The 27,429-nt window shown below is 36.1% G+C and overlaps 4 protein-coding genes across 4 annotated transcripts in view; 1 reads left to right on the forward strand and 3 right to left on the reverse strand.

Moving 5' to 3' along the window:
• LOC306870323 (extracellular matrix organizing protein FRAS1-like) overlaps positions 1 to 5,948 on the reverse strand; it is a 129,078-nt gene extending 123,130 nt beyond the window's left edge. The window contains exons 1-2 of the mRNA XM_079417533.1: positions 5,641 to 5,948; positions 4,632 to 4,663 (exon numbers count right to left, since the gene is read on the reverse strand). Of these exons, the coding sequence (XP_079273659.1) occupies positions 4,632 to 4,663; positions 5,641 to 5,707 (99 nt within the window). The 5' untranslated portion in view covers positions 5,708 to 5,948. The remainder of the gene's footprint in view (positions 1 to 4,631; positions 4,664 to 5,640) is intronic.
• A 1,171-nt stretch (positions 5,949 to 7,119) lies between these two features.
• On the reverse strand, positions 7,120 to 10,314 carry LOC306869839 (large ribosomal subunit protein uL1m-like). The gene is made up of 9 exons (XM_079416766.1): positions 10,245 to 10,314; positions 9,823 to 9,937; positions 9,424 to 9,688; positions 8,354 to 8,437; positions 8,148 to 8,219; positions 7,843 to 7,954; positions 7,659 to 7,756; positions 7,439 to 7,520; positions 7,120 to 7,292 (listed from the first exon to the last, which is right to left on the reverse strand). Exons 1-9 carry the CDS (start codon positions 10,273 to 10,275, stop codon positions 7,195 to 7,197), a joined length of 957 nt encoding a protein of 318 aa, XP_079272892.1. The 5' UTR covers positions 10,276 to 10,314; the 3' UTR covers positions 7,120 to 7,194.
• A 992-nt stretch (positions 10,315 to 11,306) lies between these two features.
• Positions 11,307 to 25,921, forward strand: LOC306869758 (CCR4-NOT transcription complex subunit 6-like). The gene is made up of 13 exons (XM_079416663.1): positions 11,307 to 11,556; positions 17,147 to 17,268; positions 17,529 to 17,715; positions 18,024 to 18,109; positions 18,198 to 18,287; positions 18,370 to 18,438; positions 18,528 to 18,685; positions 19,037 to 19,191; positions 19,784 to 19,935; positions 20,763 to 20,990; positions 21,211 to 21,413; positions 21,578 to 21,783; positions 25,086 to 25,921. Exons 2-13 carry the CDS (start codon positions 17,157 to 17,159, stop codon positions 25,120 to 25,122), a joined length of 1,683 nt encoding a protein of 560 aa, XP_079272789.1. The 5' UTR covers positions 11,307 to 11,556; positions 17,147 to 17,156; the 3' UTR covers positions 25,123 to 25,921.
• Positions 24,855 to 27,091, reverse strand: LOC306869759 (growth-regulated alpha protein-like). The gene is made up of 4 exons (XM_079416664.1): positions 26,960 to 27,091; positions 26,557 to 26,689; positions 26,233 to 26,316; positions 24,855 to 26,114 (listed from the first exon to the last, which is right to left on the reverse strand). Exons 1-4 carry the CDS (start codon positions 27,021 to 27,023, stop codon positions 26,072 to 26,074), a joined length of 324 nt encoding a protein of 107 aa, XP_079272790.1. The 5' UTR covers positions 27,024 to 27,091; the 3' UTR covers positions 24,855 to 26,071.
• Positions 27,092 to 27,429: the final 338 nt, after the last annotated feature.

Raw genomic sequence — 27,429 nt, forward strand, 5'->3', positions numbered from 1 at the left:
AGTTGTTCCTGTGAGGTTACGTTTAAGGTTATTGCACACTGAGTCTGAAATTTTAGGTTTTTTTCCGGATTCGTCATCCTTTCCTATCAAAATGCTTGCTACAGATGCGAAAATGCAGAAAATTGAACCTGATCCGATTTTTTTTTTTATGACGGACGAAAGTTTCGGAGGCAGTATTTAAACGTGATTGACACAACGTGAGGTCGTATTTATTTTTTAACGTGCGTAAAATTTTGGACGAGAATTTCAGACTCAGTGTGCAAAGACCTTAAGAATATGAACCATTTAAAACTAGCAATCTGTCCACAACATTAGACGAGATGCAAATGCGCTTCGACTAAGAGCTGTAAGATAATCACTTGGAATGAACTGAGGAACAAAAGGCGATAACCTCCAGACAAACAACTCAGAAATGGCACCTTCAAGCCAGAACTAGATGTTTGAGAAGGTTTTAGACAGTTCAGCCTGCTTGGAGTGCTTGTCTATTAGTCAAACAGGGTGTTTGCTTTTAAGCAAGCATCTATGTGCACGCTTGAAGAACAATTCAAAATCTGTGCTCTGTTTGAGCATCCACGAAATCCCAGATCCAAGTATTTAAAGACTGCTAAGCCACTTTTTAAACATCCCTGCATGATCCTTACCCAACTGGTTTTCCATATTGCTTTTTAGCTCAATCAGTGGGACAAAATTGTATGTGTTCAAGGGGCCAGAAAAGGGGTCAAAGCCAGTTTGGTAGCTAAAGGACTGCAGGATTACCCACTAAAGCCACGTGAGGTAATCCACACTAGGAAGCATATAGAAAACCTCATTCCTAAACAGAGCATGAACAAACAGGCTCTGCTTACCACAAATGATAACTGTACAAATAAATTCTAACAGTAAATAAAAAGGGTTGCGATTACTAGCAACAGGGAATGTCAGTTCTAAGAAGAGTTTTAATGCATTATTCCATGTAAAAGTCTGCAGGATTATGGTTCAACTTCAGATTCAGGTGCATTGAGAAATTATAAAACAGGCCAAGTAATAAATGACCAGTCTAGATGTAAAAGTAAAGATGGTCTGTGAACATTAGAAAAACACGGTGATGAGGCTTAAAATGATGAGAACCTCCATGTGTCTTGAGGGCATGAAGCCCTGGGCTTTATCCTCTGAAGATCATGCCTAAAAGACATCATGGGTGACATGAAAGCACCAGAATGAACATCAATTACTGGCGACAGTCACACTACTAATACATCTTAATTGTAGTAACATTGTATAGGCTTCCATGACTGAATTTATTGGGAGGTTAAAATTACAAAATAAAATACCAAACCAATATAACTACAGATGTTGAATCTTTTTGAATCATGTATCCTTAGTTACTTCGAAAAGTATAAAATCTGTAAGTAGTCAATTACCAAAATTGCTTTTACTCCTAATTCCCCTCCAGATAAATTGTAGATATATTGAAATTAGCTAAATATTTTCTTTTAAAGCCAATCAAACAAGCAAAATCTGCTCCATTTCTCTGTTTAGACAGTTCTATTCTTGAGTTGCCCTACATTTCGATTGCTTAGAGGCAGACTACTTGCAATGCAAGGAATTTGTGCCCCATGGCATGAGTGATATGTTTAGATGTGGTGTTGTACCTTATTTCAGAGTGTGCTGCAGAATGGAAAGGGTGAGCGCTATTGCGCAGGGTCTCATTAATCTTTATACTGTATTCATTGCAAGGACACTTCACAACAGAAACGCACAAAACTGCAGTTTTCTTCCAGCACCCGCTAAGATGAAATTAACCCTCCAGAGATGTCCCCGCATCTGTCATATCATCTACTGTTTTAGTTCCGTTGCATTTAACACTGTTTTCAAAACGCTGACGGCTGAAATAAGAGTCATAAATAATGACAGAAAAACTTCAGACCAACTGCCAAATAACTCTCAACAGGCTCTTCAAATTACATATTCATGTTCAACCTAATGTCACACAACAATAATTACATATGCATGTTCAACTTCATGTCACTGTTACACAAAACAATATATAGTTAGTTTCTGCTAGCACTAAAATGAGAAAAATTAAGACTATAAGTTTGGGTCCAGTAAAGTTTTGTTATTTTAAAAAAAAAAATCTTATGTTCATCAAGGCTGCATTTATTTGATCAAACATTTTGTGAAACATTATTACAACATGAAATAACTATTTTAAGATGTAATTTATGTGATGGTAAAGCAGAATTTTCATTAGTCATTACTCCAGAGCTTAGTGTCACATGATTCTCCAGAAATCATCCTAATACACTGACCTGGTTCTCAAGAATAATACTTAAAGGGTTAGTTCACCCCAAAACGAAAATTCTGTCATTAATTACTCACCCTCATGTCGTTCCAAACCATCTTCAGAACACTAATTAAGATATTTTTGATGAAATCAGAGAGCTCTCTGACCCTTCCATAAACAGCACCGAAACTGTAATGTTCCCATTTCCAGAAACGGAGTAAGGGCATCAGTAAAACAGTATAAAACATATAATCATTTATTAATCAATTATCATTTTGACTTTATTTAAAGGCTGAAATATGAGGTTTACCTTTTATGAAACTTTTTTTTTTTCAACATTTACATTAGATATTTGAACATGCTATTAAACTGTTGTCAGTCAAGTTGTCATTTAAAATCTGAACATCATTGGCAATTTTATTGTTTTAGTGATTATGCAAACAAAAAGTCAGTTTATTTGTTGTTTGTTGATTCTTAAATATAAAACTTACTTTACTTTTTGAACATCTCCAGGACATTTGAACAATACCGTGATAGTATTGATAACCGTGACCATTTTGGTCACTATAATCGTGATAAGAAATTTTCAAACCGTTACATCCCTAGCATACATACACTTTCCCCTAAGCGTAAAAACGCTGATTATGCTGATCACGTTCATGTGCGCTTCAACAACGCTGATTACATTGATTACGTTCTTGGGTATTCTACAAAAGTACCTGGAGGAAGACGTAACTCGGGGGAGAAGAATTAGTTGAAAAAATTGTTATTTTTGTTTTCTTCGCACACAAAAAGCATCTGTGCCAAAACTGCAGTTGAGGCACAGATGTCCTTATAGGTTTCTGGACCTGGGAACATTACAGCTGGGTTACTGTCTATGGGAGAGTCAGAGAGCTCTCTGATTTCATCAAAAATATCTTAATTTGTGAACGATGAAAGAAGGTCTCACAGGTTTGGAACGATATGAGGGTGAGTAATTAATGACAGAATTTTCATTTTGGGGTGAACTAACACTTTTATCTTGGGGAAACCGTGCAACTTTTTTTCAGGATTCTTTGATGAATATAAAGTTCAAAGGAACAGCACTGATGTGTAACAGAAATGTGTTGTAACATTATAAATGTCTTTACAGTAACTTTGATACATTTAAAAAAAACCTTGCTGCTTAAAGGTATTTCTTCCATACCCCATACTTTTGAACGGTAGTGTACCTACACTATCATCAAACAAAGTGTTCGAAAGTTAACAAGAAAACACACAATTAGCTATATGAAGAAAGCTGTACAAGTACAACAGAATTAAATCTCTTTATATATATTTCTAATTCACAAAGAAACCAAATAAATCGAAAAAGACGAACTGGATACCCAGTTTTGACTTGGCTTAACCATTCACTTGTAATCTTAACTAGTGCTTTGATTTTGCTAACAACTTCTGAAAAGCGTGCAGAGTCATAATTGCTACTTAAATCTTCTCTTTTTTCATATCAGGACTCTTTGGCTCCTTGTCCAGGTGTTTTGGCTGACTTTTCTTTTGAACTCCAAAGAGCCTCTTCCTGACTCCCTCCAGCATGTCTCCACCTGTCCATGACCGTCATCCCAAATCTCTTCCCCCTTTCCCCACAAAGCCTCTTGAATCCCATGATGAGGAGCCATGTTATGGGGAATAATGCACACATACCATTCACTTCCATTCCCAGTTCTCAGTACTGCTGTGTTTATTCTTCTAATTACTGTCATTACACAATATAGCAGAGACAGAGGTGTGTCATTAGTCTCCATTAAACCACGAAGAAAACCTGTTGTGCACCACAGTTCCATGTATGAAAGTTGTGTTAAGCATTTCCATTGGATATTTTCTCTTTAAGAATCTGAAAATGCTTCTGTGCACTTACAATCTCAATATTCCTGCAAATATTAGACACACGTTAACATCCAAACCATTAGTTCTGCAAAAGGCACAACAAAAGGACAATCTCATCATTCAAAACCACAAAACGCATGGGAATCTGTGCGGTGCAATTTGCACAGAGCTGTAGAAGAGACACCTGAGTATAAGGCTTCTTTCCATTTCTCAAGATACATAATCTAGACCAACTCCTCATTACCATTCACAAAGTCAGCACAAGTTCATTATTTATGAGGTACTTCTCCTCAAATACATCTGTAGTGACTGTGAGATCTATTCTGACTGATACTTTATCAGGCGAATCCTTTCAATGCCAGTGCTGTGATAATGGGCCTCTAAATAATTAACAACACAATGTCTTGCATAAATGGGCCAGGATTATTGCTTAAAGCTCCAGATCTCAACACAAGTACATTAATCAGATCAATAAGAATCGAAAATAAGAAGAATGGATACGTACCGCAAACAATAAGCCTTGATGGACACATGCTCCTGTGGATGAAGAAAATGAGGTGAACAAGAGTGGAAAAGGGTCGATACATCAGCTTTCACTTGCAGGCCAATTGACAAGTTCATGATTACTTGTGGACAAATGTCACAGTCATGGCAATCATGTGCCCAACAATGTCTTGGACGTTCATAAATGTCCTTGTTGTCGCCCAATGTGAAAGAACACAAAAGATTGTCACACGGTTCATTAATGAAATTTAACGGTCTGTAAAGATAAGGATGTCAGCATGTAATCTTTCTCAGTTTTATAGGTTTGACATTAATTTACAATGTCAACACAAATACAGAAGGGAATAAACACCCTTAAATATTTAAACACAGTTTTTATGCAGCTGAACAGTATTTTGTACGTATTTAGATCATTTACAAATCAATCAAACTAACCAGAAAACAAATGCACTTGACTATAAAAATTGCATTAGATTGCAAGCAGGTAATCGTGAAAACATTAGATTGCAAGCAGGTAATCGTGAAAACATGGTCCAGAAACTCTTGTGAAGATGAAGTTAACTGTGTTATGATGTCTAAATAATATCAGTTTTACTTCCCATAGCATGCTTCCCCAAGGAAATACACGTTTATCTTGATGACCATAATGTTGACTGTCAAAGAACTTCTAAATGATAATCATTGGTGAATTTATGCAAATGTATCAAGTTGATGTGGGAAGATCAAGATCACAGGATGCAGGTGCCTTTTTATATACAGCATCACTGAGACATCGTAGTCATACGGTTATTTAATATTATAGGGCTCTCTGTTGCGCATTGGGGCTTTTTATCGCATATTTCCACGCGTACCTATGGGACAAACAGATTTATCTAGAATTGTAAATTATTTTATTGCAACTAACAGTTAAAAAAAAAAAAAGCATGCGCGCTGATCTGCGAGTTTTATCTATATTAGGCAACATTATTTACTAATGAATTCAGAAAAATCACGATAACAGAAACACAAACCTTTTGCTCCGGGAAAGCTGGTGCTGTATCCAATTAAAACGGTTAGGAGGATCCAAACAGCTCCCATATTCACTTTAGAAACTGTGTTAATCCAAAATGCTCAAAAATACAACGGCTTTAACTTGAATGTGAATTAGTACGTATCATCGCTGCTCTCTCCAGCGCCTGAGCTTGAAGTCTTGCAGACGGTCGGTGTCGTTACTGGGATGCATCCAGTCCGAGCAGAGACAGTCCAGTGCGCGCTCCAGCGAAACTTCCTCAGAGAGCGGTTCTCACACGAAAATCCTTCCTCTTAAAAGTACGGGGCAATTGCAAAGATAACCTGAACGCGAGTAATTAAAGAGGAACACGCACTAACAACCACTGAGCGTACGAGCAGCTCTTTAAAGTGAGTTATTGGAGACACGACCAGCTGCATTCACGAGTTGAGAAGCCCCCTCCTCCCCCTCTACCACTGTGGGAACAAAACCTGTGGCCATCAAAGTTTTGACGGGTATTTGGTTCTGTGGTAGACCACTGTGAATGCCATGGACCAAACTAACGTTTTTGCTATTTTTTTAGGTTGGGTTTAAAATGCATTACAAACTTGGCGAAATCATGCTAATTATATTTCTACAACGTTGTGCGTGCATTAAAATTAATATTTAAAAAAATATATTTACATACTACAAATAGTAGTGAGCTTTACGGTCAAAGATTCCTAGGTCACGTGCAGCAGCGCAATCTGATCCTTGCTTGGTGCTCATTCAAAGACAAAAACAGAAAGATCTTCAACATTTGTAGACTTAAATACATTCAGACCTTTTTTAACCTTTTTTTGCTCTACTCATAAGAGGCCAATGCTTCTTGTAATTACATACTTATGGTTAAATGTTTACATACATAGCTAGCAAAATCTGCCTTCGTTCATCTTCTCTTAACAAGGATATTTTGAATTTGAAAACGACAAAAATGAAGGCAGAAAGTACTGCATTGCCATCAAATATGAGCTTGATTAGTTAGAAAAAGTGTGCGAGTTTTTACTGCCACCTGCTGTTATAGTAGGGGATGACAGGGCAAGAAAAAAAAAATCAGGAAAAAAAATAAATAAAAGTTTCTAGGCCCAAATTGTATAAATGATTAAACAGTTTAAAAACATGTGAATAATAATAAAAAAGACCTCAGCCTACAGGAAGCGCATCTTCCCAGTGCAGTGAATATTATGAATATTGCTGGTTCATTGATGAACTGCTTTTGTTCTTTAAAGTTGGTTTTGACAAAAATTTGCATAATTGTAAATGTAAATAGTGTAGATACAGAAGTCTGCAAATAGTTTTTGGCATTCCATACCATCACAAATTGATCTCCACTATGATGCTCAACATGGGTCAAAATCCTTTGTAACAGGGGACTTGACTACAATGGGCCATTAACCGCGTTGCATCCAAACCTAAAACCTGCTACTGCAAAAATTGGCTTCAGAATAAAATCACACACTTGGACAATATAACATTTACCATTTTATTACACAGTTTAAATGTTTTGTACAATGCAAATATATACAATGCAAAAATGTCATGCCTTTTTCTCTTCCTGTGGTAATAATTCTTCGATTTTAATGTGCAAACCCTCACTTGACCTACTGCATACAATTGCTCGCTCAATAAAAGGACCTGGAAGAAAAAAAAAAAATCAGACACAAATACATTTTATTCATGCCAAAGGAATTCAGTCTAAGCATTTGCACAGAGAAAAGAGAATGAAAGAATGTGATTGTAATCAAAATTTGTGAGGTGGTTAGGATAATAAATAAAATTACCAAATTCTGCTGGTTTATGGCTTGCCACATCTTTTACAATGGCATGAATGTTTTCCAGAATATACTCCTTCGGCATGTCCAGCTGTTTAAAAAACAAATTATGTTAACAAATTGGGATGAGGGGAGCTTAGATGTGAAAATAAGCAGACACCACCCTGTCCTCTCTTACTTTATTACGAATAGAATTGTCTGTTACATAAAGCAGTTCAGTCTGACTTACTGTTGCAACTTGTGTGTTAACATAGATGTCCTCAACCATGTACTCATGACCACTCTTGAATAATGCAAGCATTTTGGGAATATTCATTCCAACTGATCCTGATGCAAGAAAAACAAAGAGCAATTTAACCTTGGTTTAGTTGTACATGAATAAAACATGCCTGATGCATGTGAAACTCGCTGACCTCTCTTGCTCTTGGGAAACTTCTTCCTCAGCTTGTTTTTCAAAGGGAGTAGCTTTTGTACAATGTCTGGCTCAGCCAAGTAAAAATCTGCTGTGATCTCATCAGCTAAAATCTGTAATCAACAATGATTAAAAGGCACACAAAGTAAATAGGCAATTGCAAAACACAGATTGAATTCAGTGTAAGTGGGTACTTTTTAAATGCAATAATAATAAACATTCATTATTTTTACACAGGCAAACCTTTAAACAGTATATATAGGAATTACATGTCTACCAGCAATGGTAGGTTCTCATGAGCTTTACCTTCTCAACCAGTTCTGCTCCACCTGCAACTGCTGCTCCATTCTCCATCGCTATTCTGGCTTGATCTGGATTCTGTAAAGCCGTAATTTTACAGTTAATGCATGTAAACTTACAGCTTTCTTAAGGGGAGCTGTAAATTATATCAAATCAGTTCAGTCAATGATACCTGTAATGTACCATAATGGACCACAGAGTGATTCTCCTACCTCAGTGAAAACCACTATTTTGTTGATGTCCGACTTGAAGGAATGTGGTAAATGAATTGTGCTAACAAACGAATCCACTTTTTTCTGAAACAAAAAAATGGAAAGTCATTATTAGGTTTAAAGTTCTGTTGTTGCAGTTATAATGCGGAGTACTGAAATGTTTTCTTTAGCACTGCAACACCACTAGGGAATATTTACACAACCGGCAAGAGTATTTTTCATCCAGTTACCTCAAAATAACACTCTTTGTAGTTTATTTAACAATATAATCAAAGTATTCCATCACAAGAATAGACAGACTTTTGCATTAGTTGCACATTAAATGTTTTTCAACAGCACAATTCATTAAGCATTTATTCAGCAACTGTATGTACTGATAAATATGAGCTTTTTTAAAAGGTTCAAGAATCTTCAAGATATGGTGTAGAACTTTTGAACATGATGTATTTAAGTTTTTTGAAACATGAACAGCTCCAATTTGACAACTGTTTGTGGATTCCTGGGACATATTTGCAGAAAACTAGAAAAACAATTAGCAGATTTAGAATACAAACGCTAGTTTAAATCAATACATTGCCATTCGAATGTTTGGGGACAGTAAGATTTTTTTTTTTTTTTTTTTTTTCAAAAGTGACAGCCACTTTAAGCTTACTACTTTTTTAAAAATGTATCACAGATTCCACACTGTTTCCACATAAGTAGCACAGTTTTCAACACTGATATAAGAAATGTTTCTTGAGCAGTAAATCAACATGTAAGAATAATTTCTGAAGAAACATGACACTGAAGTTGGGAGCAACGGCTGCTGAAAATTCAGCTTTGCATCACAGAAATAAATTACATTATTAATAATAAAGGATAAAATTTAAAAATATCAAAAGATAAAACTGAAATAATATTTAAACTGAAATAATATTTCACAGACAGTGTGGTGAGAATAAAAGACTTCATAATGACCCCAAACCTTTAAACAGTAATGAATGTTTTTGAATTTAGAACCAAAAGCAAATTTAGTATTTCAAGCAAAAGTTACTCAAATTAGGCTTTAAAAATAACCACCCAAAATGTACCTTTTTCTCCAGCTTCATGTCTAGACGTAGGTTAATATACACAGGTTGGTTTTCAGGACTGAAATCCAGCTTCTGAAAGTTCTTCAGCATTTCAATGGCCATGGATGTCTCATAGACAGGTTTGGGATAGTGCCTCACCATGTACACATCATCTACCGGGGCCCAGGCTGTGAGTCCATAGGGTTTATGTCTGTTTTTGTCATCAACCTTTTTTTTCTCTTTCACTGCCTTCTCTTGAACAATCTCGTCTTTCTTCTCTTTCTGCCTACAAAAAGTGTTTTAATGAAAATCATGATTCTTCTTTTTTTTGCATGATGGTTGCTACGTTTGTTAGCATGTCGAACACAAAATCTACTAGTTTTAGCGTGGTAAAGGCTAAACAGCGTAAAGAGAACTCACTTGGCGGCAGCAGCAGCGTAGGATCTGACAGGCTGCTGTCTGTGTGCAGTCAGAGAGCTGCAGGAGACCGACGGGGCTCTGCAGGTGAACAACAGATTCTGACATCTGGGCAAAACTGCGTGAAAATCAGAATTAAAACCACTCAAATGACATACATGTTAATGATTACATTTAAATAACCAATTAGTAGTTAAAAAAACAATCAAAATTCTATAAGTATACTTTCTCCTTCAGACACGCTGCATGAATTCATGTAACGTTACACATAACTAAAACAGATCGTGGTCAAAGCTGTTATTTGCTATATTTCCACAACGTGATATTTAACACACAAGTATTCTGCACTTCACAATTTTCATGTTAATAATATATCGGAATTTACAAAATATAAGTGAAATAATATGTAACGTTTCAAAACTGACCTCTTAAAAGTCTCATCGAGGGGGTAGCCATGTTGACAGACTCCTGCGTTACACTTAAATGTCCCTCTAAATCATCAACCAGCGTTAAGCGTTCCCACTCATAATATCCCTATGATTGTGTCGTGCGCATCTAGCTTTTGTATTGAAATATTGTGCGTACTCAAAACTGAATTTGTACACACTATGTTTTATATACTACAGTAAACAATTACTATGCTCGATATAATTTGCGTCCTTTCCCACCATTGTTTTAGCAGATTTTAGTTCTGCTACAGGGAAAGGGGAAAGGAAACAGCAACGAAATTCTTGTTATTTTCCCCATTTATATCAAATAATCAAGCACTCCTGTCTGAAATATACAAAAGTTGCAAGCTAAAGGTAAAAATGCAGTAATAAGTTCTAAGTTAAACTTGGCAGGTTTATATAAATAATTTCCTATAAGAATATGTATATAACCTATACGTTTGAAGGCATACTATAATAAAACAGAGCTGTATCGTATTTATACAAGAGCACAATGTTCTTCACTTCAAGTACGCCGTATTTCAGAGTAAAATTTCAAGAATCATTCTTTGAGTCGGATCTTTTTTAATGAATTGATTGAACCGGTTCACAAAACCATTCCGAACTGTTTGTTCACGAAACGAACTGAATCGGTTGTGGCTCTCGATTCACCTGAATAAACCCAGTCAGATTCCCTTTCGAAGCGATCCTGACCTAAGCAAGAGCATATGGGGTAAAACAAGGATTCGTGAAAATTGTGTCACTTTAATTAACAAAAATGTTGAAAATTAGTAGAAAATATGCATATTCTACTTGATAATGACATCTGACACATGTGAAACAAATTACTTTTTTTTTTTTTTTGCAAAACTCGTTAGCCAATGTGAATTTAGTTTTGTCATGGCTACAGCTAAACTAGAATGCATGAAATTACAAACACGTCCCTTAGTAATGTACTTTATAGAACATAAATAAACAGCAGCACTGCCTGCGTTATTACTTTATGGAATGTTTTAAGACTTTATAGAATGTTGTGTGACGTAAGGGGAAATGTGACGCAATTACGTAATGGCGTAAAATACTAGCCAAATCTGTTGTTTGAATCGCTATTTAAAAACTGCCTGTTCAAAAGAACCGGTTCGCGAAAAAGAGTCGGACTTCTTATCGTTGGTTGTAAGGGGACCGTGGACTGGAGCGGAAGCTCAGAGTGTCGTCCTTCCTTCTGCCCGACTCTCAGGATGAGAACCGGTCGCAGTTTGCCTGTATGTCTCTGATCATATCACACCAGCAGCTCCTCTCCCGAATGCAGGTAAGAACCTACGTACTGCATTCCGGCGTGGTGCTTTTGCGTTCTTTATATCTCTGGGGGTCAAATACGCCCGCCGTCTCCAGCTCTACCTCCAGAAGAAAGACAGTGTGTGCTGTAACTTAATAAACACGAGAGAACAGTGTTTCAACCCATTACACAACACATACTTTCTCCTGATTAATAGATGATGACCGTATTTGGTGATGATGAGGAACGTCTGACCTGGTGGCACGGCCAGATCTGCTTCAGTTCACCAACCAAACTTAATCAATGTAAATCGCAACTTTGTGCATTCACTGACTAAGCAAGAATAGCTAATAATAATAGCCTTACATAACACAAACCTCGTTACTGGAGAGGTTGACAACTGTTTTATGTCGTTGACATGCTTTTAACACCAAAGACGCATGTAACGCAAAACACCGCGATGTTTTTGAAGGCGTTTTTAACAACAAGTCCAAGTTGGGTTGAGCTCTGAACGTGTTTGTTTTATTCATATTACTTAGTAACATCATACTTAGTAACTTCAAAGAGCGGGTTACGTAACGCCTCGGTTGTCATTATCGTGGTCCAGTGTTCATTTGCATATTATGCGCCGTGGTGTCAGTCAAGTAACTTTTTTATGTCACATGACCATACACAGTCTTTGGACCATACACACAGCGGTTTATTGACAGATAAAGACTAGGCAATTCACAATACACGCATTGAACACAATTACACAATGTATGCTTAATATGCAATGCATATAATTTTATATAAATGAAGAATACAACATCTATGCATAATTAAACACAGATAAAACCTATTGAAAGCAGAAATGTGACCCTGGACCACAAAACCAGTCGTAAGGGTCTTTTTTTATATATATATTAAGATTTATGCATCATCTGAAAGCCGAATAGATAATAGCCAATAAGCTTTCCATTGATGTAGGGGTGTGCGATATGACCATTTTTGACACTGCACTTATTAGCAATCACAAAAGTATGGAAGCATATGTGTAGCTAAATTCAATTTGAAATGTAACATGCGAAATGGCAATGCAATATGTAAAATGGCAACGTGTTTCTGTATTTAAATGTACATTTTCCCATTCCATATGTGCAACATTTAGTGCAAAATGAAATTGAAAATTCAATTATATAATTTAAATTTGCCATTTCTACACTAATTTTAATATGCAAATTAAAAACATTTTTACAGCTTTATAAGTTGCAAAATGAAAATGTATTACCCAAATTGATTAGATATGTTTAACATGTCCAAGCAAAAACTGTAGCAAAATGATCATTTAAATGCTGTTTTTCCTAAATGCATTTAGACTTAGGGATTGGACACTTGGGATTGCATTTTCATCGTGAGACCGTGTTATAATTGTTTAGTTGTGTTTTAATTGTGTTTGTGTTTAGTTTCAAAATGCATTCTGAGCCAAAGGTGCAGCAAAAGGGTAGCAAAATGGTGATTTAAATGTCTTTTATTTTTCTTAAATGCATTGACACTTACATATATGACGTTTCAATTACATTTTCATTAAATACCCCGCGATGAATATCATTGTGGATTTGAAAATGCATTCCGAGCCGTGCACGCCCCCTACCTGTCAATCATTGCATCAATGCGGGGCTCGGCAACAGGACGCATGTTAGGTCAATATTCACCGTTAACCAAACGCTTTTCACCTGCCTGAACATCTCTCACCGTTTACACTTGGATTGATGCACATACGCAAACAGACAGTGCTTTTCTACACTTATGTACTACCTTACCTTATATTTTATTACTCTCATTTTTAATCCATAAAATAGCACGTTCCGTGGCACCTGAACAGGGAAGTGAGTTCCTCAGGGGCAGGCTTTGGGAGCTCGAGCCCCTGCCCTTTTTTCAAAATGATTCAAAATTGCCCCTCTCAGACAAATATCAATGATATTGTGGTCAATAAACAAAATGCATTTGAATTCTAATTAACATGATAATGTGTACAAAACGGTCACTAATTGCTCAAAAGTCAGGAAATTCCTGATTATTTTTACATATCTGTCAATCTGAGGCGTTGCTATGGGTTGCGTGCGCTTTGCTTGTTTTACATTTACATTTATTCATTTAGCTGACGCTTTTATCCAAAGCAACTTACAATTGCTATATATGTCAGAGGTCGCACGCCTCTGGAGCAACTAGGGGGTTAAGTGTCTTGCTCAGGGACACATTGGTGTCTCACAGTGGATTCGAACCCGGGTCTCTCACACTAAAGGCTTGTGTCTTATCCACTGTGCCATCACCACCCCAAATATATATACTTATATACTTACTGATATTCCACAGCCTGTTCTTATTCATAAATCGGTAGAAAATGACATGGGACAGACGAGCTTATTTGTGGAGCGATCTGGATCTGCGGTTTGTCTCATTTTATAAATCAAATATTACATCGCTGAGAAAATAGATGCTGAATGAGTACAAAAGTCGCAATAATGGTAATCAGTAGGCTATTCAATTCACCTATATTTATGTACGATATCCTACACCGTTTACTATTTGATGAAACTCTCATAGTTAATGAAGCCCAAGTGGCCTATTACCTACAGGCCTATTATATGAAGTAGGCTGGCGAAATGGTTACATGAAAGGACTTTATTATTTTACCATTTTTGATAATTATGCAGCATTATGAAAGTGTCTTATGCTCATCAAGCCTGCATTATTTGATCAAAAATACAGAAAAACTGTAATATTGTGAAATATTACAATTTAAAAGAATGTTTTTCTATTTTAATATACTTTATTTATTTATGTGATTTAAAGCTGCATTTTAAAGCTGCATCATTACTCCAGTCTTCAATGCATAATCATTCTAATATGCTGATTTATTATCAATGTTGGAAACAGTTGTGCTGCTTAATTTTAAAAAAATTTATTATTTATTTATTTATTTTGGAACCTGTGATGCTTTTTGGGGGTTCATTGATAAATAAAAATTAAAAAGAACAGCTTTTATTTAAATTAGAGATGTTTTCTAACAATATCAAGCTTTACTATCACTGTTTCTATCAGTTTAACAAATCCTTGCTGAATAAAAACTCATTTCTTAAAAAAAAAAAAAAACACTGACAGCAAGCTTGAATGGTAGTGCATATTGTTACAAAAGTTACATTTTAAATAAATGCTTTTCTTATTTAACTTTTTATTCATCAAATAAGTCTGTTTGCTTATGTGCATCAATCCGAGTGTAAACGGTGAGAGATGTTCAGGCAGGTGAAAAGCGTTTGGTTAACGGTGAATATTGACCTAACATGCGTCCTGTTGCCGAGCCCCGCATTGATGCAATGATTGACAGGTAGGGGGCGTGCACGGCTCGGAATGCATTTTCAAATCCACAATCATATTCATCGCGGGGTATTTAATGAAAATGTAATTGAACCGTCATATATGTAAGTGTCAATGCATTTAAGAAAAATAAAAGACATAAAAATTTTGCTACCCTTTTGCTGCACCTTTGGCTCAGAATGCATTTTGAAACTCACATTGCATTTTGCTACAATTACAACGCGGTCTCACGATGAAAATGCAATCCCAAGTGTCCTATCCCTAAGTCTAAATGCATTTAGGAAAAACAGCATTTAAATGATCATTTTGCTACAGTTTTTGCTTGGACATGTTAAACATATCTAATCAATTTGGGTAATACATTTTCATTGTAATTTTGCAACTTATAAAATTTAAAATAAGTTTTTAATTTGCATATTAAAATGAGTGTAAAAAAATGGCAAATTTAAATTATATAATTGAATTTTCATTTTCATTTTGCACTAAATGTTGCACATATGGAATGGGAAAATATAAATTCAATTACAGAAATACATTGCCATTTTACATATTGCATTGCCATTTCGCATGTTACATTTCAAATTGAATTTAGCTACACATATGCTTGCATACAAAAGTACATTATTTGCATGTGCTTTTAAATGTTTGTAAAAGAAAAAAAAATTAATTTTGACCCATACAATGTATCTTTGGCTATTGCTACAAATACTACTAAAATACTACCCGTACTACTTTTGACAGGTTTTGTGGTCCAGGGTCAATGCTGATTAGAACATGCTGTGCTGTATGATGGTCTGATATATACACTATGAATATGACATCTAGTCCAAAGACCAGTTGATTTAATAAAGTGCCTGAAGTTATAGAATTGAGAAGCAGGATATGTTACCCGAACAGCTCTTTGGCAGTGTGCTCTTGTGTATGTAACAGCTGCGACTGAATGATTACAGCGCACCGCATGTTCTTTCTATACAAGGCAAATAAGGGCAGCCGTCTGTTTAAAATCTCTCGCTGGTGGTTTTACCTAGTAATAGGGTGTTATGTGAAAGTGCCATTTTGTTTTCATCTTTTACAGCTGAAAGGGATTGATTTAAAAACACACACACACACACACACACACACACACACACAACTACTGTGACATCTCCAAAGTTCAACTCAGTTAAACTCTGTCAGTGCCCTAGACTGCCATAATGTTTTGGCTCAGCATCAGAGATTTCAACTACTCAAACAGTTCAGTGTATCAGTGTAAACATCAGCTGTCTGTCTCTCAGTAAGCACTCAGGATCTCACGTTTCTAGAACATACACTATCGTTCAAAAATATTTTATTTTATTGTTTTTTATTATTATTATTTTGTTTTATTTGATTTATTTATTGGAAGAAATTAATACGTTTATTCAGCAAGGACGCATTAAATTATCAAAAGTCACAGTAAAGGGATTTATAATTATTATAAAACTTTTTATTTAAAGTAAATGCTATTCTTTTAAACTTTCTGTTTATCAAAGAATGTTAAAGAAAATGCATCACAGTTTTCACAAAAAATATTAAGCAGCACAAATGTTTTTATTAACACTGAAATAGTAAGAAATGTTTCTTGAGCACCAAATCAGCATATAATAAGGATTTCCAAAATTGAAGATGGTAATGGCTGATGAAAATTTATCTTTCCTTTCATGGGGATGAATTACATTTAAAAAATATTTAGGCTAAACAGAAAACATACAATTGTTTAAAATTGTCATAATACTTATAATATATTGTTTTTTAACTGTATTTTTGAATTTAAAAATGTAGCCTTGTTGAGCATAAGAGACTTCTTACCAATCCCAAACTTTTGAACTGCAGTGTAGGTGATATGTTGATATGCTACAGCTTCACTTGGTACTAATGCATTCATTTTCTTCAGCTTTATTTTAAATTAAACTTAAGCAGTCCTTACTGATGTCAGAAAAGAAGTTTTTCCTTTGCACAAGTTGAAGTGCAGTTGTTGGCTTGTTGTCTGATTTACTGTACATTATTTTTTTACATAGTGTCAGTTTGTCTATGGGTGATCTGGCTTGATCTGAGATCTTAGAGGGAGTCACTCTCACAGCGTTCCTAAACTGACCACAACAATTACAACGCCAGCTGGCTCATAGATCAGGCTTTCAACTTTCTCTCAGTTTATGATGATTTCTTACAAATATTTTGAGAAAATCAGTGACATATTGTAACAAAGATAAATGGTGACTAATGGTTAATTTTCTATTTTTATTTTCAGATAAACAGGCATGCCAAAGGAAAAATATGATCCTCCAGACCCACGCAGATTATATACCATCATGCCAGCCGAGGAAACGGCCAGTGGGAAGAAGTCACACTGGACCGAGTTGGAGATTTCTGGTTCGTTATTATTCCTCAATTCCTTGGCCTTATGCCTCAGTTCATAATATCAACTAATTTTTTATGAATGTGCTTCTGAGGGTACAGTACATTGACATGAGATAAATTTATAAATTAGACAGTGAACATGAAAGCCTACTTATACTAAACTACTTAAAAGTGGCGGGTGCTTTTATCCAAAAGTTATGTACATATCAGTATTTGTGCTCTTTGCAAATTTGTAGAAAAATGTTTACTCTGTCTGTGATTTCTTGGTACAGGGCGGGTCAGAAGTCTAAGCAGCTCACTATGGACGCTGACCCATCTGACTGCTCTCCACATCAACAACAACAACCTGAGCCGGATTCCTCCTGAAATCGCAAAGCTACCCCATCTCGTCTACCTAAACCTGTCCTCCAACAAACTGCGCAGCCTGCCAGCAGAACTCGGCAACATGGTGACTCTCAGGTACTACGTAACAAATCAGTCAGATTCCCATCAGAATGAAGTTAAGTAAAATAGTTCTATCGACCTTTAAGCATTATTACAGATTCTTAAGGACAAGTGCCATTATTTATTTTTTCCTTTTACAACAAAACATTAATAGACCAAAAATTTTAAATAGCCAAAATATATAAATAATAAAAAATAATAATAATTAGGATGTGACTCAACTAGACTTTTTGTTTGCTTTGAGTGATTTTAACACAATTTTAATACTAAACAGACACCTTGTTTTGTCACATTTGTTTCTTTCTTTGTGTGTTTTATTTTAGGGAATTGCTTTTGAACAACAATTGTTTACGAGTTTTGCCTTATGAACTTGGTCGGCTGTTCCAGTTGCAAACCCTTGGCCTCAAAGGTAAAGCTATTATTTTTTTTGTTTTATTTTATGCAGAACAAGCATGCAATATTTTGTATTAGGCCTGAGAACAATATTTATTTCCCAGGTAATCCATTGTCCCAAGATATACTCAACCTGTATCAGGAGCCCGATGGAACAAGGAAATTATTAAATTACATGCTTGACAATCTTGCAGGTAATAATGGACACAGGTACATAGCTGCTTATTAATGTTATACAGATAAGTTATTCATTTAATTTTCCCCTCCCAATATTAGTCCACCCAGAACAACTCCCCCAAAGACCTTGGATCACTTTGAGGGAGCGAGACCAAATGATGCCCATAGGTAACTACTGCTAGCATTCCTGTGACTGGCTTTTACAATTCATGATTTAGCAAGGAACAAAGCTAATCTAATTTTTTTGTTTCCTCAAGCTGTGTTTACAGTAATGTGCTACAACGTACTGTGCGACAAGTATGCAACAAGACAGTTGTACGGCTACTGTCCCTCATGGGCCCTTAACTGGGAGTACAGGAAGAAGGGCATCATGGAGGAGATCACTAACTGTGATGCTGACATCATCAGCCTGCAGGTATGAAGCTCCCGTTTTTAAAATTAAAAAGGAAATCTCAGTTACAATTAGAAATATGTACACTACCATTTAAAAGTTTGGGATTGGTAACATTTTTAAATAGTCTCTTATTCTCACCAAGGCTGCTTTTATTTAATAAATACAGTAAACATAATATTATTATTACAATTTACCTTTCAAATATGTTATCTCTCATGCCTATAATTTCTAATTTGATGAATGAATATATAGTCATATCTTTACATAATCAATGGAGCTAAATTATTATTATGTGTAAACAATACATTTCACTTGACTTGTGTGTGGGGTTTTAATATCAGCAGTGTTTTATACTTTGCTCTGCATGTGCAGGAAGTGGAAACAGAGCAGTACTATACTTTCTTTCTGGAAACACTGAAAGAGCGTGGATATGATGGCTTTTTCTGTCCAAAATCTCGTGCCAAACTCATGTCAGAACAGGAGCGGAAACATGTGGATGGCTGTGCTGTGTTCTTCAAGACCAAGAAGTGAGAATTTCCTTCTATCTTCTTACAACGTTTAAAGGGGTCATGAACTGAGAAATCAAAATTCCCTTGATCTTTTGATATATGAGAGGTCATTGTGCTATAAAACATTAGGTAAGTTTCAGAACTCAAAACTTTCTCGTTAGTCTAAAAACAGCTTATATTGAATGACAGGCTGTGGAATGTACCACTCTATTGCATAATAGTGTGGCTAAACACTGCCTCCGCAGATGAAGATCAACACCTGCTTCTACATCACTGCCTGTTTCACCCCGCCCACCGATTCACACACATAGTTGGTAAGTGACAAGAGTGGCAAACGCAGGTCTATGCAGAAACCAAATGATAAACTTTATTCGATTAACTTTATTTTAAATTAAGTTCCATACCACGTCAGTAAGAACTTGGTTCTTTGTTCATCAAAACAAGACAGAAGAAAGCATTTTATCTCTAAATTGTTTTTTGATTAAAAAAATCTTGATAACATTATAAATGGACCTCAGAGACAAGAGTAAAATAATAAAAAAGGCAGTTCATGACCCCTTTAAAGTAAAATGATATTAAGCTCATCTAGTGCACTTTTTTTACTTTCAAGATTTGCTCTGGTGCAGAAACACACAGTGGAGTTCAATCAGGTTGCCATGGCAAACTCAGAGGGCTCGGAGGTCATGCTAAACAGAGTCATGACCAAAGATAACATCGGAGTTGCTGTCCTGTTGGAGGTGAAGAAAGACTTGTTTGCTAGTGGTAAGGACCTTGAGTGATGAATGCTAACATTAAATAGCTCAATTTAGGTTTCCTGTTCTTCACGGATATACCATCTGTTCTGTTTAGCTTTGTCCTGTAGATGGCAGTAAATCACTACATTTAAAATGTTTACATGAGAGGACAGTAATAACTACTGTCTCTGGAAATGAATTAAAGTTCACGCGCAACACAATGGATTATATGTCAGTAGAATTACTTTTGACCCCAAAAATGATTCAACATAGAGTATATTAGTATTTACTTATGAAATTGTATTTTTTACCTTTTGCTGTGTGTGGCAAGTTAGGAAATTGGTAGTTATTGACCACTTTAAAAGTAACATCAGTAGCATTCTCTGAATGTTTTAGAAGATGCAGCTGTAAATAAATGAAATAAAACATTTATGTCTAAATTTTGTAAGCCAAGTTTGCCATAAATTATGTGGTGCTCTGATACATAAAATTAAATTCTATGGTTGTTAAATTCTATTCAGTGCTATGTTGGAGAAGAGTGAACTTTTTTATTTCCTTCATGATGCGTCACTACAGCTGAATACAATTTATGAGCACACACACTTTTTGATGAGTTCTGTGCTACTTTTTCTTTCTCACCATATTCTCTCCCCCAAACCCCCCCCCCCCCCCCGAATCAATCTACAATATTGTTGCATTTTCAAAAGATTGCAATACTGATTAAACTTTGCAAACAGAGTTTACTGTTCATTTTCATCTTATGACTTTCTCTGAACTGGGAGCAATGACCTTGATTATTAAAGATCTTATTTAGATGTTACAGCTCCCATTCATTTTACTGGTGTTATAATGCAGGTTTAAAACAGCCTTCAGAGAAACAGCTCCTGCTGGTAGCTAACGCCCACATGCACTGGGATCCGGAGTACTCAGATGTGAAGCTCATCCAGACAATGATGTTCCTGTCTGAGCTAAAGAGCATTGCTGAGAGGGCATCAGAATCCATCAACTCTGCATCACCCACGTCAGACACCAGCTCCATCCCTATCGTCCTGTGCGCTGACCTCAACTCACTCCCAGACTCTGGTGAGCAATATTTGGAACTGCTTATTAAGGATAAATAGTTGGAGGGAATGGGGAACTCACTTGGGCAATCTTTATTGTGTAAATTCCAACTAAGATGAGTTCAAGAGATGAATTGACCTTTTCATGTCATTCCTAAGAGAAATAGACGTAAACATTTGCCTCAGATTCGGCATGAAGCTCCTGTCTCAGCATTTCTAGGTTTCCTGGCCTTTCTTCACAGGTGTGATGGAGTATCTGAGTAATGGTGGAGTTGCAGAAAATCACAAAGACTTTAAGGAACTGCGTTACAGCGATTGTCTAACCAACTTCAGTTGCAACAGCAAAAATGGCAAGCCCGATGGCAGTATCACACACAGTTTCCAGCTGAAGAGTGCCTATGAGGGGAATCTCATGCCCTACACCAACTACACTTATGACTTCAAGGTCAGGAGATATTTAGGTTTCACAATTTTAGTGAACTGTGACTTGCTTCATTATTGAATTGCACTGAAACCAGTGCACTGTAAGGTTGCTGCTGGCTCCCGAATATAGATTGTCACCGATTTTTATTTACCCCCTTTTAAAACATGCTCTCTCCTTTTTTGTAGGGTGTGATTGACTACATTTTCTTCTCTAAGACACACATGCGTGTTCTGGGCGTTCTGGGGCCACTGGAGACTCAGTGGCTGAAGGAGAACAATATAACAGGCTGCCCCCACCCACACATCCCTTCCGATCACTTTTCCCTCCTGGCTCAGCTGGAGTACCACCCGCCCTTACCCCCCCTCAACGGGCTGCATCTGCCTGTCCACAGGTAGTGCAGCCCCCCTTCCCCTACTCATCTAAATCCCCAAATCATGGACGAACCCCTATGATGAGCCACTACAAATATAGGCACACACATGAGTGAAGTACTCACCTACTTTGTTCCTTTTTAACCTTTGCACAGGATTATATGATCTTATTATTATGTTTTCCAACTTTAAAACAAAAGCTTAATACCAAATTAGGGTTGGGATTCTCAGTTTGGTACCAAACAAACTCTGTTTTCAGGGAAATCGATCTGTTTGTCTGAATTTAAATCTGAGATTGTATAAGCCATGTGTCAGTATTTGGATGGTTGAAAAGTGTAACTTAAGGGAAGACCGATATTGTAGTATAACAATGTCAGCACGAGTATTACAAAAACGTTGATTCAATCAGCATCCTCTTTTAAATTCCCCGTCAGCATTTTTAAATCTTTATAATAGCATTCAAATAGCATTCATTGTGCAACATCAATTATTTTAATAGTCACTGTATCTACTGCATTACAAAATTCAAGTTCCCCTATTTGACGTTACTGCAGGACGGATTTGCATTAAGTTTATAAAGTGAAAAACTGCAGTGAGGTTGGAATTTTCAGCAATGTATTTTTAATTGAAAATTCTTACTAATGCAATGTAAAGTATTATGCAAACCTGTCTTTAAGTCCAAAATGTACACTATTAAAGAGGATCCCAGCCCTACTGATTATAACCCAGCTGTGCTGTTTTCTTTTGCTGCTTGCATCGCCATCTAAATCACATCAACGTACTGATGTATATTTATACAATACAAAGTCCTCCCTCCCTCAGTAATGTCATCATGTCAGCGAGCGTCTCCAAAGAATCTCTGATTGGCAGGTGGTTGACATTATTGAGACAATTTATAATTGCTACAGAAGACTACCTAGGAGTTTAAGGCATAGTTCACACAAAAATGACTCAAACCTCTATGCCTTTATTTCTTCTGTTGAACAGTTTTCATTTTTGGGTGAACTATGCCTTTAACTCAGGCTGATTCAGCTTAGTCCTCTTGTTTCACATTTGTTTCAATGGGAATCGATTTTCAGCTGCATTGGTACAGGATGAATGTTCATTTATGTTTAGAAATGTCATTTTGTGATTTTGTTGGAGAAGAGAAATGACAAGAAATGTCATTCTATTTGTTTGGCACAAGTAAGAGCATTTCCATAGTTAGAGGCCTTTCTCACTATTATATATCTACATTTTTATGGTTTTCAAGGTTGGTAAATTTGCTAAATTTCTCTAAAAGCTGTAATACACTTCACAACTTTTAAAATTGGAACAGATTTTAAACAAACAACTTATGTGTTGTTCCGAACAAAACAAACTCATGCAGAAACGTGTCATTAGCCGTTTCCATCCACTTATTTTTATGAGCATTTTGGGATATCACATAAAAAAAAACACTGGATTGAAATGCCAAGATGTGCATAAATTCTAACAAAAAAACGTACTCAATTATGTCACATAAATTTCTTATACGGTAAAATAAACTTGCTCATAAACTACAAAACACTTTTACCAAATAAATTCCTTAATGCACATCAAAAAAGACTTGTGACTTTGCAATAGGACAGCAACTGGACCAACCAAAGGACCGATCTCATTGCACAGCATCTGAAATGCTAGTTTTGTCATTCTAAAATGCTTGAGCAAAATCTCGTCAAAGTGCTTTGTTATAATTAACTCCCAGAACTGCGCTCCCAAACAGCAGCCTCCGAAAATAAGATAACATGACCGCGTTTAGTCTGCATGCTCTAAATTAAAAATTATTATATACAGTGCCTTCTACTGCAGCAAAATAAATTTTTCTTTGTTATATTTATCGCAACTTTATCAGGAAGTGACGATTGTTATCTTCAACTCCCTGGTTGGAAGCGGTGCTTTATTCAATGATTTATGTTTTATGCAATATTCCAAATTTGCGCACAAGTTTAATTTGTAACTTTGAAAGAAAACATAGCTAATGTTAGAAGATGCATAGTCTCAGCTTCAGGCGTCATGCCCACGGACTGTTGGCGAATGCCTGATACATATGAACAAAATTAGAAACACTTCAGGAGTTTCGAAGTCGTCATCTGATTGGTTGAATTCTATCGAATTTCCAGGAGACGCGTGTGTAGCATTCTTTAACGTTCTTTAAATGCTAGATTTTCAAAAGTATGTGAAATATGTAAAGTTCGTTGCATAGACTCTAAAAAATTGGTTCAAGAGTTTTACACACTCGTCTATTATTGTGGGGACATTTCCATGCCCCTAAACATGATGTGACACAAAACGAAACGTGATTGGTTCCTTTACCTGTCAGTCATATGGCCTCTTGGGCAGTACTGGGCCACTTCCCAGACCTTCTGCCATCAGTCTGAAGACGAAATATGCATAACAAAATTAAAACAATATGTGTTGTAAGATTGGCATGTAAAAATGATTGACATCCTCTGACTGGACAGATTCAAGTCCGTGCCCATCATACACTATGCGATTTTCTGTGAAATCTTGTCAACTCAAATCTGCATTTGCTCTGACTTTAGGCAGCTAGTGTCAACTTGTCAAGACTGTAAAACTGGGCAAAAGTTGTGTAGTGCATTGCAGCCTTAATCTGAATTTGGGCAAAAACACATACATTTTCATTTATTTGATGTCAGTGGCATTAGTGTTGTTGTCTGTCATATGACTACCGTGGAAACATTTCCCTGCATGAATTCTGACTTTAAAGCAAAAGTCCTTTGTTCAAGCTAGCAATCATCAAAATGTGTAATGCTTAAAGCTTATTGAGTTAAAATCCTGCAGCATTTATGATGTTTAATCTGTGAGGCGAATAGTTTGTGGTAGTACTTCTCTGTCTATTTTGACAAAGCTATAGCTTTCCTAACATGCTTTGGCAGACTGTGCCTTGTTCTGTTTTGAGCTGGTATGAGTAAAACGTTTCCGAAGGAAAGGTTAGAGGTGCTGAAGTGGACTGTTAAGTGTTGGACTATGTGTGCTGCATGTTACTGATCACTGCCATCAGACTTTAGAAAATAAACAATAACCATACTGATTAACTCCCATCCCTGTTAAATTCAATGACATTTTTTATTAGTTTTTTTTAGTCAGCAAAAACAGTATTTATTTAACAAAGTATTTAATCGGGAAATCCTGTGCAATACTTGACACTGCATCATTTCTAAAAGTGTAACTCCTTATGAGCACGAGTGCTTTAATTTTTTGTCACTTTTGCAAACTGATTGAGAAGTAGAGCATTCCTCTTTTATCAAACTGTGCTTAGTCTGAACCATCTTTTCTACAGCAGTACTGCCTGTGAAAGCAAGACGCTTACAGAGTGAGCCAGCACCAGCACCCTTCCATCCACTCATCCATTCATCTGTCCATCTCTTCTCTTCACCAGAGAGACACGATGACTTCTAAAGTGGCCGTTATCCAGTTATAATATTGTTGTTATTAAAACATGTCATGGTCAGCAGTGATAAGCCAATTTGTTTAGCAGAAATGGTAGGATCTTAAATCTTTCTGTTACAAAGTTGAGAAAATTACCATTGTTTCCCTGGTTTAGTGGTAGCAGTTTTGTTTTCTGATGATACTTGTGTACTTTCTTCTCACAGAAATTCCCACTGAACAAGCTGGACCTATTTCCTCTTGGCAAATGGTGTAACTGGACAGATATTTTAATCCAGACTGATGAAAAAGCAGTATTTTAAACTAGTAATAAGCATGTGGAAAAAAGCAGTAATCTTTCATTGAATATGTATTAAGGCAACAGGGCTTGACAAATTCAAATTAATGAAGGACTTGATTGTAAGATGATTTGCAAAGCATTGTTTTGCCAAGAACCTTGAGACACAAGGATTAGAATTATACAAAAACAAGCATTTTCCCAATTTAATGATAAGGTTTTATCACTGGATTTTCTCAGTGACTTTGAGACTTTTTTTGCAGTTTCTCCTCAGCTGAGGAATACACATTGTGTAACTCTTATTTAGTCTATGAACATATATGGTGATGACATGGGAAAAAAATCTTTCTGTTTGCGAATGTAAATGGTGCTATATGTGGCCCATTTGTAAAACAAGAAATTCTCAGTCTTGTCCTAGTCTCCCACCTTAAAGGCAATAAAGATGTCATTTTAAAGAAAGAAGGTTGTGTAGACAGACTGTTTTTAATTTATGACTGTGAAAATATGGCCTAATAACATTCAGCACACACAGTTGGCTGTTTGAATGAAAAGGGATAACTGAAAAGTATAGGAAATGGAAAGTTGTTCTTGTTCATGTTGGTTTATGCCACAGAGGGCACAGCAGTTTCCTTTGCACTTCTTTTGCTGTAGAAAAAAAAAAAAGAAGACTTTAGATGATGCAAAGAAAGAAAGAAAAAACAAAAGAAAAGGTCAAATCTAGATTAGACCGTTTTGATTTTGGGAGTTAAGAATTAAACCATACCTCCTCATTACTTTTGAGATTAAATTGCTGATCCATCCTGCTTCAGGGTCTATGCAAACTGTTTGGTTGTCCTTTTTGGTAATCCTAAGGAATTTAAAAGGATTTAATATGTGCCAGTCTTACACAAATCTGACTAATACAGGCGATAAGTGACATTTGTCTAAGAGCTGTGTGGGCTAATGAGAGAATAATGAAACATAGTTTTGAAAGCACTGAAGTTTGTTAGAACAGAGGAAACATGCACCGCTTTGCACATTTCCCTCATGTCTGTGATTGAAGTGTGTGCGTGCCACCAACGTGTAGAGGCAAAAAATCATGACTCACAAGATCTCGGTTTTGCGACAGTGTGCACCCGGAGGCACGAGCTCAATCCTCTGGAACGTCCGAAATGGGATCATGGATGAGGTGGTGGTCACACACTGACACTTGTTGAAACCAAAGCCTTCCATTGGCAATGCTAAAAGAAGCCATGTAGGCATAGAGTTAGAATGATATTTCTCTAAAGAACAATGTTTTAACCATTTCATCAGAAATAAAGAAGGCAGAATAAATGGCTAATTTGTTCAAAATAATTACGACAACAGTTGAGCACACAATTAACCTGCAGTAAATTAAAGCACATTGTTCCCTTTCACCAAGATCCACCTTTTAAACTTTGAAAGCACCTGGTTTATACAGACATCTATTTATAATACTGACCACATAGAATATGCAAATAAAATCTTACCGCAGAGGGTTGTGAAGCAGCACACTGCAGTAGCTGCCAGCAGTACGTAAGAGAGCAGTGACATGTTGAGGCTGAGATCAGTTGTGTTGAAGCAAGTCTAGGACTAGAGGAGTCTTCTGCCCAGTTTATATTGATGCTCAGAAGAGGAAGTGGCAGACCTATAATAGCAAGTGGGTGAAAAAAATATGCATATGAGTTGGAATTTTACTGGCAGGGGAAATAATTAGCTTTACTTTTAAAGGACGTGGGTAGATAATCACATGAATTCACATTATAGAATTTAATATTTTAAAGTAATTTACTTCTGAATCTCAATTGTTAACTCATTGGTGATAATTAACAAATGGCAAGGAACTTTTAATTTTTTATTATTTCTTTATTGTATTTTTATTGGATTAGTTATAAAATTTCACATATAGCCAACAGCATGCAAAAAGAACAACTCAGAGAACAACTCAAAAATAGAAAAG

The sequence above is a fragment of the Barbus barbus genome (assembly GCF_936440315.1).
Source record: "Barbus barbus genome assembly, chromosome: 5".
NCBI classification, from domain to species: Eukaryota; Metazoa; Chordata; class Actinopteri; order Cypriniformes; family Cyprinidae; genus Barbus; species Barbus barbus.